Source organism: Triplophysa dalaica, chromosome 4 (assembly GCF_015846415.1).
Source record: "Triplophysa dalaica isolate WHDGS20190420 chromosome 4, ASM1584641v1, whole genome shotgun sequence".
NCBI classification, from domain to species: domain Eukaryota; kingdom Metazoa; phylum Chordata; class Actinopteri; order Cypriniformes; family Nemacheilidae; genus Triplophysa; species Triplophysa dalaica.
In genome coordinates, this window is record NC_079545.1 from 11,722,532 (window position 1) to 11,734,729 (window position 12,198).

At 38.7% G+C, this 12,198-nt stretch overlaps 1 protein-coding gene across 1 annotated transcript in view; it reads right to left on the minus strand.

Moving 5' to 3' along the window:
• The window catches only part of LOC130418983 (protein unc-13 homolog B), a 91,689-nt gene that overhangs the window by 40,928 nt on the left and 38,563 nt on the right, over positions 1–12,198 (minus strand). Inside the window, exons 10-11 of the mRNA XM_056745297.1 lie at positions 5,937–6,209; positions 5,590–5,674 (exon numbers count right to left, since the gene is read on the minus strand). Of these exons, the coding sequence (XP_056601275.1) occupies positions 5,590–5,674; positions 5,937–6,209 (358 nt within the window). The remainder of the gene's footprint in view (positions 1–5,589; positions 5,675–5,936; positions 6,210–12,198) is intronic.

The following is a 12,198-nucleotide window of genomic DNA, read 5'->3' on the forward strand; positions in this document are numbered from 1 at the left end:
GATGAGAAGTCTGAAGGAAAGTAATGTCTGTCCAGTCTGTAATAAAAATAAATATATCCTGTCCTAAATTCAAGAAAATGTAACTATGACCTACATAAACAGAGACCTGTGTTGAATATGGCTTGATTTATACAGTTATGCTTTGCATACAAAAAAGGTTTCCAATAACTTAACCAAAGTTGATGGCAAATTTAGTTTACATCTAAACCATTAATACCTAGTAAATTGTTTGTAGTCACTTGTCATTTCTTGGTGCCGGTCTATCAAAACTAACATTAAATCCCAGCTGTTGTGAATGTTATTTTAGGGAATACGCCATCAGAGACGATGTGTTAGTTAAGGGCTGGTTTTAGGCCCAACACAAAGTAATAATGCTTGTTGTAAGGGCCACGGGAACAAAGTAATTCATCTGACTGATATATCAAAGAAAATAGAGAAATGATCAGACAGTGCCACATCTCTAATAATAGTGGATGAAATGTTTAGACCTTTGCTAATGAGCAGATCCAGAGTGTGTCCACGATTGTGTGTGGGACCGTGCACATGCTGGATCAGATCAAAAGTGTTTAAAACATTTAAAAGTTCATTTGCAGTGCTGTTTTCTGTCTTGTCTACATGAATATTAAAATCTCCAGCAATAACAAAGCAGTCAAATTCTGAGGAAATAGCTGATAGCAGTTCTGAAAAAACATCAACAAAGACTGGGGAGTATTTGGGAGGTCTGTAAATAATTGTAAACAGAATGCGTGGTGTACCTTTTAAAGCAATACTCAAGTATTCAAAGGACAGGTAGTCACCAAGAAAAACTTGCTTGCAGTCAGAGAGATCTTTAAATAGAGCAGCTATTCCTCCACCTCTCCTAACAGCTCTGCAAACATTTATAAAAGTAAAGTTGGGGGGTAGATTCATTTAGGATTGTAGCACTACAACTATCATCTAACCAAGCATTTCAAAGAGTTCATTAAAATCCCTTTTTAGGAGCTTTGACTGCTGTTTTCGAGTATCATTTTTCCCCACATGTACAACAATCTGATTTACAGACTTATGTTGTTTGAGAGTTCATTGCTTACATCAGCAATCATTGCTTGAGGGAAACAGTTTGTACGTATAGCCCTGCTACGAAGGTTTCTGATAATAGTCCCCCACTATCAGAGTATATGGCTTGGCTGCTTTCTGAGGAGAGTGCCGTTGCCTTTTGACACAGAGCGTCTGCCAAACTGCAGTGTCCACTTGCCTGACCACATTTGGGGATTCTTCACCCATATTCATTAGCGTGGCAGAATACCAACATTGTCTAGTCGAGTCTTAGTCATATCTGGGGTAGATGAAGCTAATGCGGCAATTTGTGAAACTCTTGACAGTCTGATATTACGAGCATCTTTAGGTCTTGCGCCCTTTTTCTGCCAACGGTTTGTGTCCTCAGCTACCTTTGTTTGCATCTGTACAGGTTTGTCTGAGCTAACTATAATCTGATGAGAAGTGCTGGGTTCACATAACTCACCGGCTATATGCTGAGGGGGTCCACTGCGAGTATCAGCTGTGTGTTCTTGCAGGGACGGCAATACTGTGAGTAGCTTTGTTTCGAGAACTGCAATCTTTTGTAGAAGTTTGTGGCAGTTTTAGCAGCAGGTGGTTGTTGATCCAAAAGAAGGCATTTTTACACCAGTTTTAGTGCCTAATTGTTTAGTCTGAGCACTGTACTGAACTGCTGGTGTTTAAATAAGATAGTAAATGCATCCGTTCAATAGCAAAGCCGGAAGCAAAAAAATGCCTTTCATGAAGGAAATGCCTTTCTTCCGACCCGTTCATCTAAATTTTTATGAATGTAAAAAATATCAGTCATATGCTTAAGTCAATAAATGTTACCAGAACTGTGGTGTTAGGCTTCTTGGACTCATCAGTAGCTCTCTCTTTTTTTGTATAGATGGAGGCAAAGATCAAATCCTGCTTCCAAGTGGCTTTGACATGGATAATTAACATAAAATACTTTATGTACAGTATCAACAGACTATTATAAAAAAATACCTATTCTGGCTGCATTAATTCACAAGAAGCACCTTTTTCTGGTCTAGCTTTGAAAAAACATTTGATTTTGATCACAAACCAAGAAACAACCGATGTTGACCAAGCCTTTAAGGTTTTCAAACAAGCCAGGAACGAAAAGGTCTTAAACTAAATTTTGGCCTCAGGTTATTATTTATATTTAAATAGGTATATTATTATTCTTAACCCTCAGGTTACCACGGCAGGACCGCCCTGCAATTATTTCGCCGCAGCTCGGAGGAAAATGCCTGTTAAATAGAAGCTAATTGGGAACACAAATTTGTCATTGCAGGGGTTTTAAAATGCTTTTCAGCATTGGGGAAAGCATTCAGTGTATACTGTTAGTAATATATTCATTATGTATAGTGACATACATTTATGAAGCTATAAGCATAACCTCCTCAAGTTCTGTACATGCAATAGTATAATTTTTATTTGATTACTTTTGTTATATCCGATCATCAAAAAATGATCACTCACTGGCTCTAATGTCATTCCAAACCTGGGTTGCGTTTCTTGAACAAGAACATAACTTGTTGGTTAACCACCATGGTACGACCATAGTACGTCACTCCGCCTAGGGAGTCCCCAGGGTCCTAGTGCACATAGGCCAGGTGCAGATTGCACACTTTAAAAAAAACAGGTCTTTAATTTGTTTAATTTCAATTGAATTTGTATATGTTTAGAATGATGAATATAGAATTCATTGCATGTTGCTTGCCTTCTTTTTTTTAAAGCGTGATGCATGTAAGTCTACATGTCATAATAATAAGAAATTATGCTTCTAACCAGAGCTCTACTAGACCTGTAGTTCCAACCATGCAATTGCGATGCTGCTTGCGATTGATGGTACGATGGAATGATGGTTTCGGGAAATACTTAAATCGTTGAACAATGCTGGAACAACGGAACTTGCGACCATAGTTGGCGAATTATGCTTTTGGGAAACACACCCCTGTATGACATACTTTCTTCTGCAGAACACACAGAAGATGTTTTGAGAACGTTGTTAACCAAACAACATAGATCCCCATTAACTTCCATTATATGGACACAAAACCACTGAAAAATATCTCAAAATATCTTTATTTGTGTACCACAGAAGAAAATCTCATTAAATAAAATACATCTACTTCCAGTCCAAATCGACTTAAGCATGTTATTGACTACATAATGACAATGATAAAACTGAAACTAGATCATTGTATTTCTTCATTCATGTTTGTGTCACGGTTCTGAACCATCTTGTCTTGCTTTTCTTGATCTAGTGGCAGAATCATGACAGAACCTCTTGTTTTATGTGGAGGGGGGCATCTTGGCCTTTTGCCAAATCCATAATCTCTCTCCTGTCTAGTCTCGGTTTCCGCCCTCTCGTTTCCTCATTAGTAATTGTCAATGATTTCATGCCCCACACCTGTTCCATCTTGATTTAGTCCCCTATAAAATGTCCTTGTGTCTAGTGTCCCGTGCTTGTTTGTTTTGCTTTGTTTACCTTGTGTATGACCAGTAGTTGTCCTGTTTACCTTGCTTTGATGCTTTTCCCTTTTGATGCTTTGTTTCCCAGGTCGTGTATATGTTGTGTAAGTTTTAGTTTGACCGTGTTCTCCCAGTTTTTTCCCCCATGTGGGAAGTCTTTTTTTTTCAAGTTTTGCATTTTGTTATTTTCCTGTTTTACTCCCCATCATGGGCCTTTGTTATGTGTTAATTATTTATGTTCATTCGTTACCGCTGCCTGCGCTTGGGTTCTCCCTTCTCGTGCCGGTCGCACGATTGTGACAGTTTGAAACTACCCACAAGAAAAAGTAGCTAAGTTCTGTTAATGATTATAATCATATTCAACCGATATTTACCCAATATACCTGTACTCAATGTCCTTGATTTACTGTATTCTAGACATATGAAATCCCACACAACATTTCAGTATTTCAATTTAAAATAATCATACATAAGGCATCAAAGGATAAAAACTCTTGCAACAATCAAGGTTGCGTTTCCATAGTAATGTCACTTAGTTGCCATGGCACATAATATCTTGTTAAGGAAGAGGAAACAATGGCTTTTTAAAACAAAGAAGCATGGTTTACTTAATTCCAGCACTTATCCGAGTCATAAATTCTTTAGACTCTTGCCTCTTGTACTTAATCTTTAGAAACGGACAAACTAAAATATACACAATATCCTGTGAAACATCCCTTGCACTCTGATCCAATAATAAAGAAAACGCGCAAATACGTCAAATTTTAAGTGCAGAAGGCACTCTTCAAAATGTCAACAGAAAAATAGTGATCATTTGGAGAAGAGTTTCCAAACCAACACTTTTCCTGTCACAGCCTTTGTCTCAACAGAGCAATCACCCTTTACTTGAGATCACCAATCATCATCGACCCTTCCTACAGCAGCTGCAAGCATCTGAACACGCAGCTGTGGTGGCAGACTGTAAACATCAATGCAGACCACAAACTAAGATTTTTATAAAATGTTATAATCATCCATCTATGGATTTACAATCATTTTTAATTCAGGACCATCCAGCTTTTCATCATGAAAGCACATAATTGTGGCATATGAGGAATACAAGTTTTAAAATCCAGTTGTTCGATATCCTTTGTCTAGCGAAAAACGCTCAATAAAAGACATTATTTTCTTCACACAAAATTATTTTGGCCACCCTATATTTCTGTTACACAAAATCTGCAACGTAACAAAACCTCCCAACGAATAAATAAACAACATCTTACAATGTTGTACAATGTAAAACATAGTAATGGTGTGATGTAAAATTAATAGGAAATACTTATGAATGCACCATTTTAAATCTCTTATCATACAAAATAAACTCCAGGGGTGGTTTCCCGGGAAAGGTCTTAAACGTAGTCCCAGACTAACTTAAATGTTAGATGTGTCGTACACTGCAAAGCTTCAAGTAATTCAGTGTAATTGTGTTGGTTCAAGATGCACACCAGTAATGTTTTTCTGTAAAGTATGTTAAATTAACTTAAATATTCTAATTTAACAAAGGCATAGTCCTTGTTTAAACTAATCCTTGGTGTAGGAAACTGCCCCTAAAAGTCCAAGAAGGTCCGAAAGATGTATTGCTTTCATTTTGCAACGCTCTCAAAAGGATGCTGGGATAACGTCAGACTTGAGCTTAATGGCATTAAAAGCAAAATTCAAAGAAAATAATACAATACAAAGAAAATAATACAATACAAAGAAAAGTAATTCATGTTCCATCAAATGTCATGTTGATAAATGTTGAAAAATGCTAAACAATCGACTTAAACCCTTTCTACACATATGTATGCATGTCTATCTCAATGACTTTGGAAGATAGAGGCTTTTCAAAAAAACTCATATATTTTTCCATCCAAGCGAAGAATTTTAGACACTGTGCCCTGAACTCACTAAAACCAGTCTCATCTAAATGTCAATCAACCAAACATCAGCAAAGAGAGATTTAACAAAATAGATTAAGGATGAAAAAGAAGAGAAAAGAAAACAAGAATCACGTCCATTGTGAAAAGATGTAAGATCTCTGCGTCCTACCTCATGCAGCTTAACTCTGACTTTATTGATGGCCTTCAACCAGCGCAGGCGAGATGGAGAGAAAGGAGGTGGGCAATCATAGAAACTGAATGAGAAAAGACAATTAAATAGAGCACTAATCAGAACGAACCCATGAAAGGGCTTGAGTGACACAGCTGTCTGCTTCCTGTTGAAACAGGAAGCCACTGCTTTTGATAGGCAGAGGGAATATTATACCTTCATGCAAGACAATTTATTAGATTTAATTATTTATGATTATTACTTATTTGGATTTGCCTGTGAGTGCAAGTCTTTATTTAAAAAAACATGTTTTCTGATCAATAGTAAAATAAACAGACACCACATACCTTTGCTGTCTCTCTGGCTTTTCCCCTCTATTAAGAGGTGGCTTAGGCACATCCACCTCTTCTACTTCTTTCTCCACTTTTACTTCTTTCTCCACAGTTTTCAGTATCTCTCTTTCCCCCTTCTCGGTTTGATCTGAATGTGGAAGGGGTTGAGTAACAGTAGCAGGCCTGACTTGTGTGTCTGAAAAGTTTTGTTCTTCAGGCTCAGAGCTGAACTGAGAACTGGCTTGACTAAGGTTTCCAGAAGACCCAAATCGAGAACTGTCAACCGGGCTAAGGAACAACAAAACAAAATGTTAAAATCTGGATGTGTACTGTATTTTTGAACAAGTCAAAAGGTCTCACAAAGCTGAAAGATTAACTGACAATCATTACCAACAGAGAGATTAAACATTTCTAACCCCTTCTGGTCCAAAAGTAGGTTTACAAAAAGTGTAGTTATAATAATAAAGAGATCACTAAAATAACAAACCAAGCCAAGTAAATGAATTAGATTAATCAGTAACCACAATGTTTTCTTTAAATGATGATTGTATTAAATTGTTAAAGTGGTTCTTCATCAATACATGTCCAGACAAACCAAAATAAATAAATAAAAAATACACAAATTAATCTTGGGAAGATGGAGGGTAATATTCACAACAAAGCATAATAAATGGCTGTAGAATAGCCATTTATTATAATTTTACTAGCCTTTTGTCAAAAGTTTGCTGCAGAGAGCTCTCTGTTGGTTTTTCGGCACAGAGATCGAGGAGGTCCTTGCTGCTGACTGTATGATCTTGAGAAATTGGAAATTTCTCCAAATTTTCCACTTCTTTAGGGGGAGTTAGACTTTCTTCACTTGTGTCAAAGCTTGACTGGTTATATGTAGCGATGTCACTCAGACATTCTGTATCACTGGGATCCGCGCTGCCTGTAACCTCTGATTCAGGTGACGATTTCTCAGGCTCTGGTTCGTCCTTTTCTTCATAATTCAACGCTGTGTTTTTGCACTGGGTGGCAGGAGGGGTCTGAGGCGGTGAGCTTTGCCATGGAAAGCCTATTTTTCTTCCAAACATGGATGGGGCTTCCTTGACTGGAATTGACTTCTCCTCTTGGAAAAGACCTGCAGATAGGCCTTTCAAGCCAGAAAGCAGACCACCGCTCTCTGGTTGCGGCTGCGAAGGGTTGTGGCTTATAGAGATGGTATCTCCCTTTGCAGGAGCTGACTTCTCCTCTTGGAAAAGACCTGCAGAGAGGCCTTTTAAGCCAGAAACCAGACCACCGCTCTCTGGTTGTGGCTGTGAAGAGTTGAGGCTTACTGAGGTCGCTGGAGACGAGGAGCCGAACAAAGAACTGAAAGGTTTTGTTGTATCTGCTACACCAGACATCAAACCACCAAAAGAAGATGTGGACAAACCAGATAATCCAAAGATTCCCTTTGAAGTCAAATGTTTGTCTTCGGGTGTTTTTTGGGTTGTAAATGGTGGCGTTTCAATGTCTCCTGATTGTACATTTGAGGACTCTTCAGATTTTGCTTTAAGAGGAGTTTGAGGTTCATCGGTGACTACTTTGGTGTCATCTATGGTTTCATGTGGAATGTGGACTTCTTGATTTTCAACAAACTTCACGGTTACATCACCATCCTTTAATTCATCTTTATTTTCAGTAATTTTTTCAAGTGTCTCCGATTTAGAAGCTGTACTTGACTTATTACCCATGATGCTCATTTGTCCTTCAGAATATAGTCCTCTATCAGGGTCTTTATTTTCAGTAAGATGTTTAAGAGTCACAGATTCAGAAACTGTACTTGACTTATTATCACTGCGGCTTCTTTGCTCTTTAGAGTCTTGTCCTCCATCAGAGGCTTTATTTTCAGATTTTTCCAAATTCACTGGTGGCTTGGTTTCATCGGGTTTAGTGGCTTCCGTACCTTTAAACAGTCCAAACAGATCACCTGTCAGGGAGTCTGTTGGCAGGCTGGTTGGCAAATTAAAAAATGAGCTCTTTTGTTGTTGGGGTTGTGTTGGAGAAGGTGATGACTTAAAGAATGAGCTCTGTGGCACTGAGAAGAAACCTGAAGTTGATGGTTTGTTTGGAGCACTTGACCCAGAAAACATTGACATAAAGCCGGAAAAATTTGCTGGCTCTGGAGATCTTTGAGGGCCAGGCATTCTTGGTCTCGGCTGACCAGAATTTCCAGGTACTGGTCCTCTCATTCCAGGTCTTGGTTCAGACATACCTGGTCTAGGAAGATTGAAAGGAACTTGGAATCTTAGCCTTGGTTGACCTGGAAAACCCTGTATTGCTGGCTGTGATCCAATTATTTCTTGCTTAGGTAGTGCCTGCTGCTGAACAGGTGAAATAGGTAGTAGATCGAAAGAGGGTTGTGTGGGTGTCATTATTACAGAGTTTTCACTTTCTTCTGACTTTGTAATTTTATTTGGCTTGTTCTCCAAAATCGGGTCTGCTTGCTGACAAACAGAAATTGTGTCTTTCTCATATTCAATTGACATTTTTTCTGCAGTTTGTTCATGATCATCTTTCACGGATTCCTCACTCTGCAAAGATTTCTCAGATTCTGTGCGCCTCTCATATTCCAGAAGTTTGTTAGTTTCCTGATATTTTTCCAGTTCTGCGTGATTGCTGTCAGAAATTTTGCTCTCGATAATTTCATTTTCATGTTCATTAGAAATTGTGTCTACTGTTTGTACATGTTCATCCTTCCCAGATTCCTCATGCTTCAAAGTTCTTTCGGTATCTGGATTTTCTTGACATCTCTCCAGTTCTGATTGCTGTCTGTCATCAATTACGTTCAAGATAGTCTCTTTCTCATTTTTAATTAAGATTTTGTCTGGTGCTTGTACACATTCATTTTTCCTTGATTCCTCACTCTTTAAACTTTTCTCAGTTTCTGTGGGACTCTCAAACTCCAGAGGCTTGTTAGTTTCTTGAGATTTTTCCAATTCCACCAAGTGTTCGGAGTCTACCGTTGTTTCTAACTGCAATGGTTTGTCGGCTTCTAAAAGCATGCAAGTTGTCTCCAACACCTCTTCCTGTTTCTCAGGCCTAACCGCCTCTGATGAAGTTTCTAGCACAGATTGGTCTACATCTTTTTCAGAATCAGTTTTCTCCAAACTAGTGGCTACAGATTCTTTTTCACCATCTACATTCAGCTTTTCATTTATAGGTTTCTCATTAATGTCTTGTTCCTCTTGAAGTCTCTTGTTAGTAATATCAGGTATTTCATATTTTTTTGGTTGGTTATCCCCTTCAGCACCCCTTAATTGTGTTGTCATTTGCGACTTTGTATGGTCAGAGAGCAGTTCCTCAGCATTAACATGTTCTTCTTTGATTTCACCAGTTGGTTTCTGGTCTATTTCCCTAGAACAATCAGATGTGATTTCTGTAGTATCTGCATGTTTAGTCTCAATAGGTGCAATTTCATCAGTTGTAGTTTCTGGAGTTATATGGGTTGTGAGAGAATTCGCTTTCATAATGGTTGCATCTGCTGGTTTTGGATCATCAGATTTTTTATCCATGAAAGATATAAGGCTGAACCCAGTAGGTTTTGTTTGATCAGAGTCAGAAGAATTCCCTATAGAGAAAACGGAAGGAACTTTAAACATACTATCACCACCAGAGCCTCCAGTACTTGGTCCACCAAACTTGGCAAACAGTCCTTTACCTGTTGTTTCCTTATTAGCAGGTTCTGCCAAAGCAGTATATGTAAGAGTTTCAGTTTGACAACTGCCTACACCAAACATAGAAAATAAACCAGAACCATTATTTTCCTTGGCTCCAGTACCAGGCAGTTTACCTCCAAGAATTGAGGATCCAGACCCTGGTGTCCTTGCAGCAGCGGAGCTTGTGGGTGCTTTCTGCTGAGAAGACCCACTAAAAACAGAAAATAATCCTTTACCCAGTGGTTCTTTTGGAGCATGCCCTTTAGGAGCTGGACCCCTCGGTCCAGGTCCTATTGTACCTCTAGGAACAGGTGCTGGTGGACATCTTGGGTCACTGCCTTGAGCAGCTTTAGGTCCAATGCCTGATGGTCCTCTTGGTCCAGGTCCTACAGGTAACTGTTTCGACCCAGACCCTGGTGGACCTTCCAGGTGTGGTGATGATTGGGTATTAGATCCACTAAATAAAGAAAATAACCCCTTTCCATGAGACTCTTTGGGTACAGATACTGCTTCAGATGCTGGAGGAGCAGAACTTCCAAACATTGAGAACAATCCTGTGGATGGCATTTCTTCAGAGGATGAAGACCCAGGGAGTATGCCTCCTAGAATAGATGATCCACTCTGATGCTGAGAACCAGAAGACCCAAAAAGTGAGAATATACCTTTGCTAGACTGCTCATTACTATGTGTTTCTTTAGAAGCACAAGAAACTGTCTCAGTGCTGCTGGTGGATGTTCCCTCTTCATTTAATCTTTCAGTTTCTGCCTCCTGCACTTTGACTTTCTTTGTACTATGTTCGAACTTTGAAATTGGAGGTTCTTCTGATGACATTTTTTCTGACTCAGGGGCTATTTTGCTGTTTCTTAGTTTGGCAGACGTTTTATGAGAGTATGCTTCCAGATCTTTTAAATTCTCTTCAACCTTTGATGACTCAAAGTTTGTGATATCTTTTGTTTTATGAGAGTGTGCTTCCAGATCTTTTAAATTCTTTACAACCTTTGTGATATCTTTCAAGTTAGATTGAGACTCATCTATAGGAGCACTGGGCACATTGGCACCATCATTGGATATTTCTTTAAGTTGTTTTTGTACAGAAAGACCAGGTTCAGGACAAACACTCTCATAACTTTCTTGTGCCTTTATAGATACAGAATAATGAGAATGATCAGTATTGAAAGAATTGTGTTCAGTATTATTTGGGATGACTGATGTTGATGATAAATCTGAGTTGGGGGGAATACACTCAAGGTAGTCATCTGTTTTAATATCAGATACCTCTGTTTCCTTTGAGATATCCATTTTGGTACAATGACTGACAGTTTCTTGAGATGCCACGAGAGTCAAATGGTTTTCATTTCCCTCTGTATCAAAATGGCAAGGATTTACATATTGAGTAGTTTCAGTACTGTCCCCTGAAATGCTCTCAATACAAGATAATGTTGAATCCTCTTTATTAGTAGTATCATATGTCATTACATCTCCTTCACTAGGATAGTCTTCCTCAGGACTACTGGGCTCTGATATCATTACCTGGGGAATGAGCATCTTTCTTGGACCCAAACCTGAAATACGTAATGATCGTTCCTCTAGCTCAGTAGGTGAAATTGGAGTATATGATGGTTTTTCTTCAATAGATATCATCCCAGACAAAACAGGATTGGTTATTGATTGATTATGGACATTAAAATCTAATTCACAATTGTTGTCATTCTTAGTTTTTGATTTTGAAGCAGACTGAGGTCTTGTTGTTGTATGAGGTCCAGAGTCTTGCTGGGTGGTTTGAATTAACATTTGCTGGTTGTCAGATTTACTAACTGTAGCCAAGTTACCTTGGTTTGACATTTCTTCTTGTAGACGTGAATCAGTCTGGTTGCTTGACATATCAATGGAATGGATCTCTTTAAACTGTGTTTGAAGTTTTATGGGGGTAACTAAAGTCTCACTTGAAGATATAGCAGAGGTGGTGGGAACCAGAAGGGGTATATAACCATCAACTAAAACCTCATCTAAGGGAATGCTTCCAGATGTTTTTTCTTGAGACTGTGACTGTGTTAGTTTTACAAAAGCACTAAATGACTGAGTAGTGCTACTTATTGAGACCAAACCCTGAACAGATGACTCAGTGATCTGAAGAAGAGATGTTCTGTTATTTTGTACTTGTGAGCTTCCTTCATCTGTGAACGTTCTTGGTTCAGGGGAGGAACATTTAATTTTCTTTGAGAGGTCAGTGGGAAAAACTGGTGCAACTTCAGCAGATGAACACAACACAGAAGGCAGTGAAGTAGATATTGGAGTTGGAATAGGATCTGAGTGTGCATAAACCAAGGACGCAGTATGTGCTGAAGCAGTAGTTAGTTGGTTTTCATTGAACACTGACACAAAGCCCTTCAAAGATGTGTCTGCTGTTGTTGTCACTGAATGGTTTGAAGATGTGATCGCTTCCTGGTTAGGTTCAACACAATGATAAAGTGATGGTTTCACATCTGACCCTCTCGCTGAATTAATTTCCTTTGAGACGTTTGCTGGGGCAGTTTGCAAGTCTTTTCCATCAAACAATGATATAATTCCCTTGACTGACTTCTTTGTGAACGAGCGTG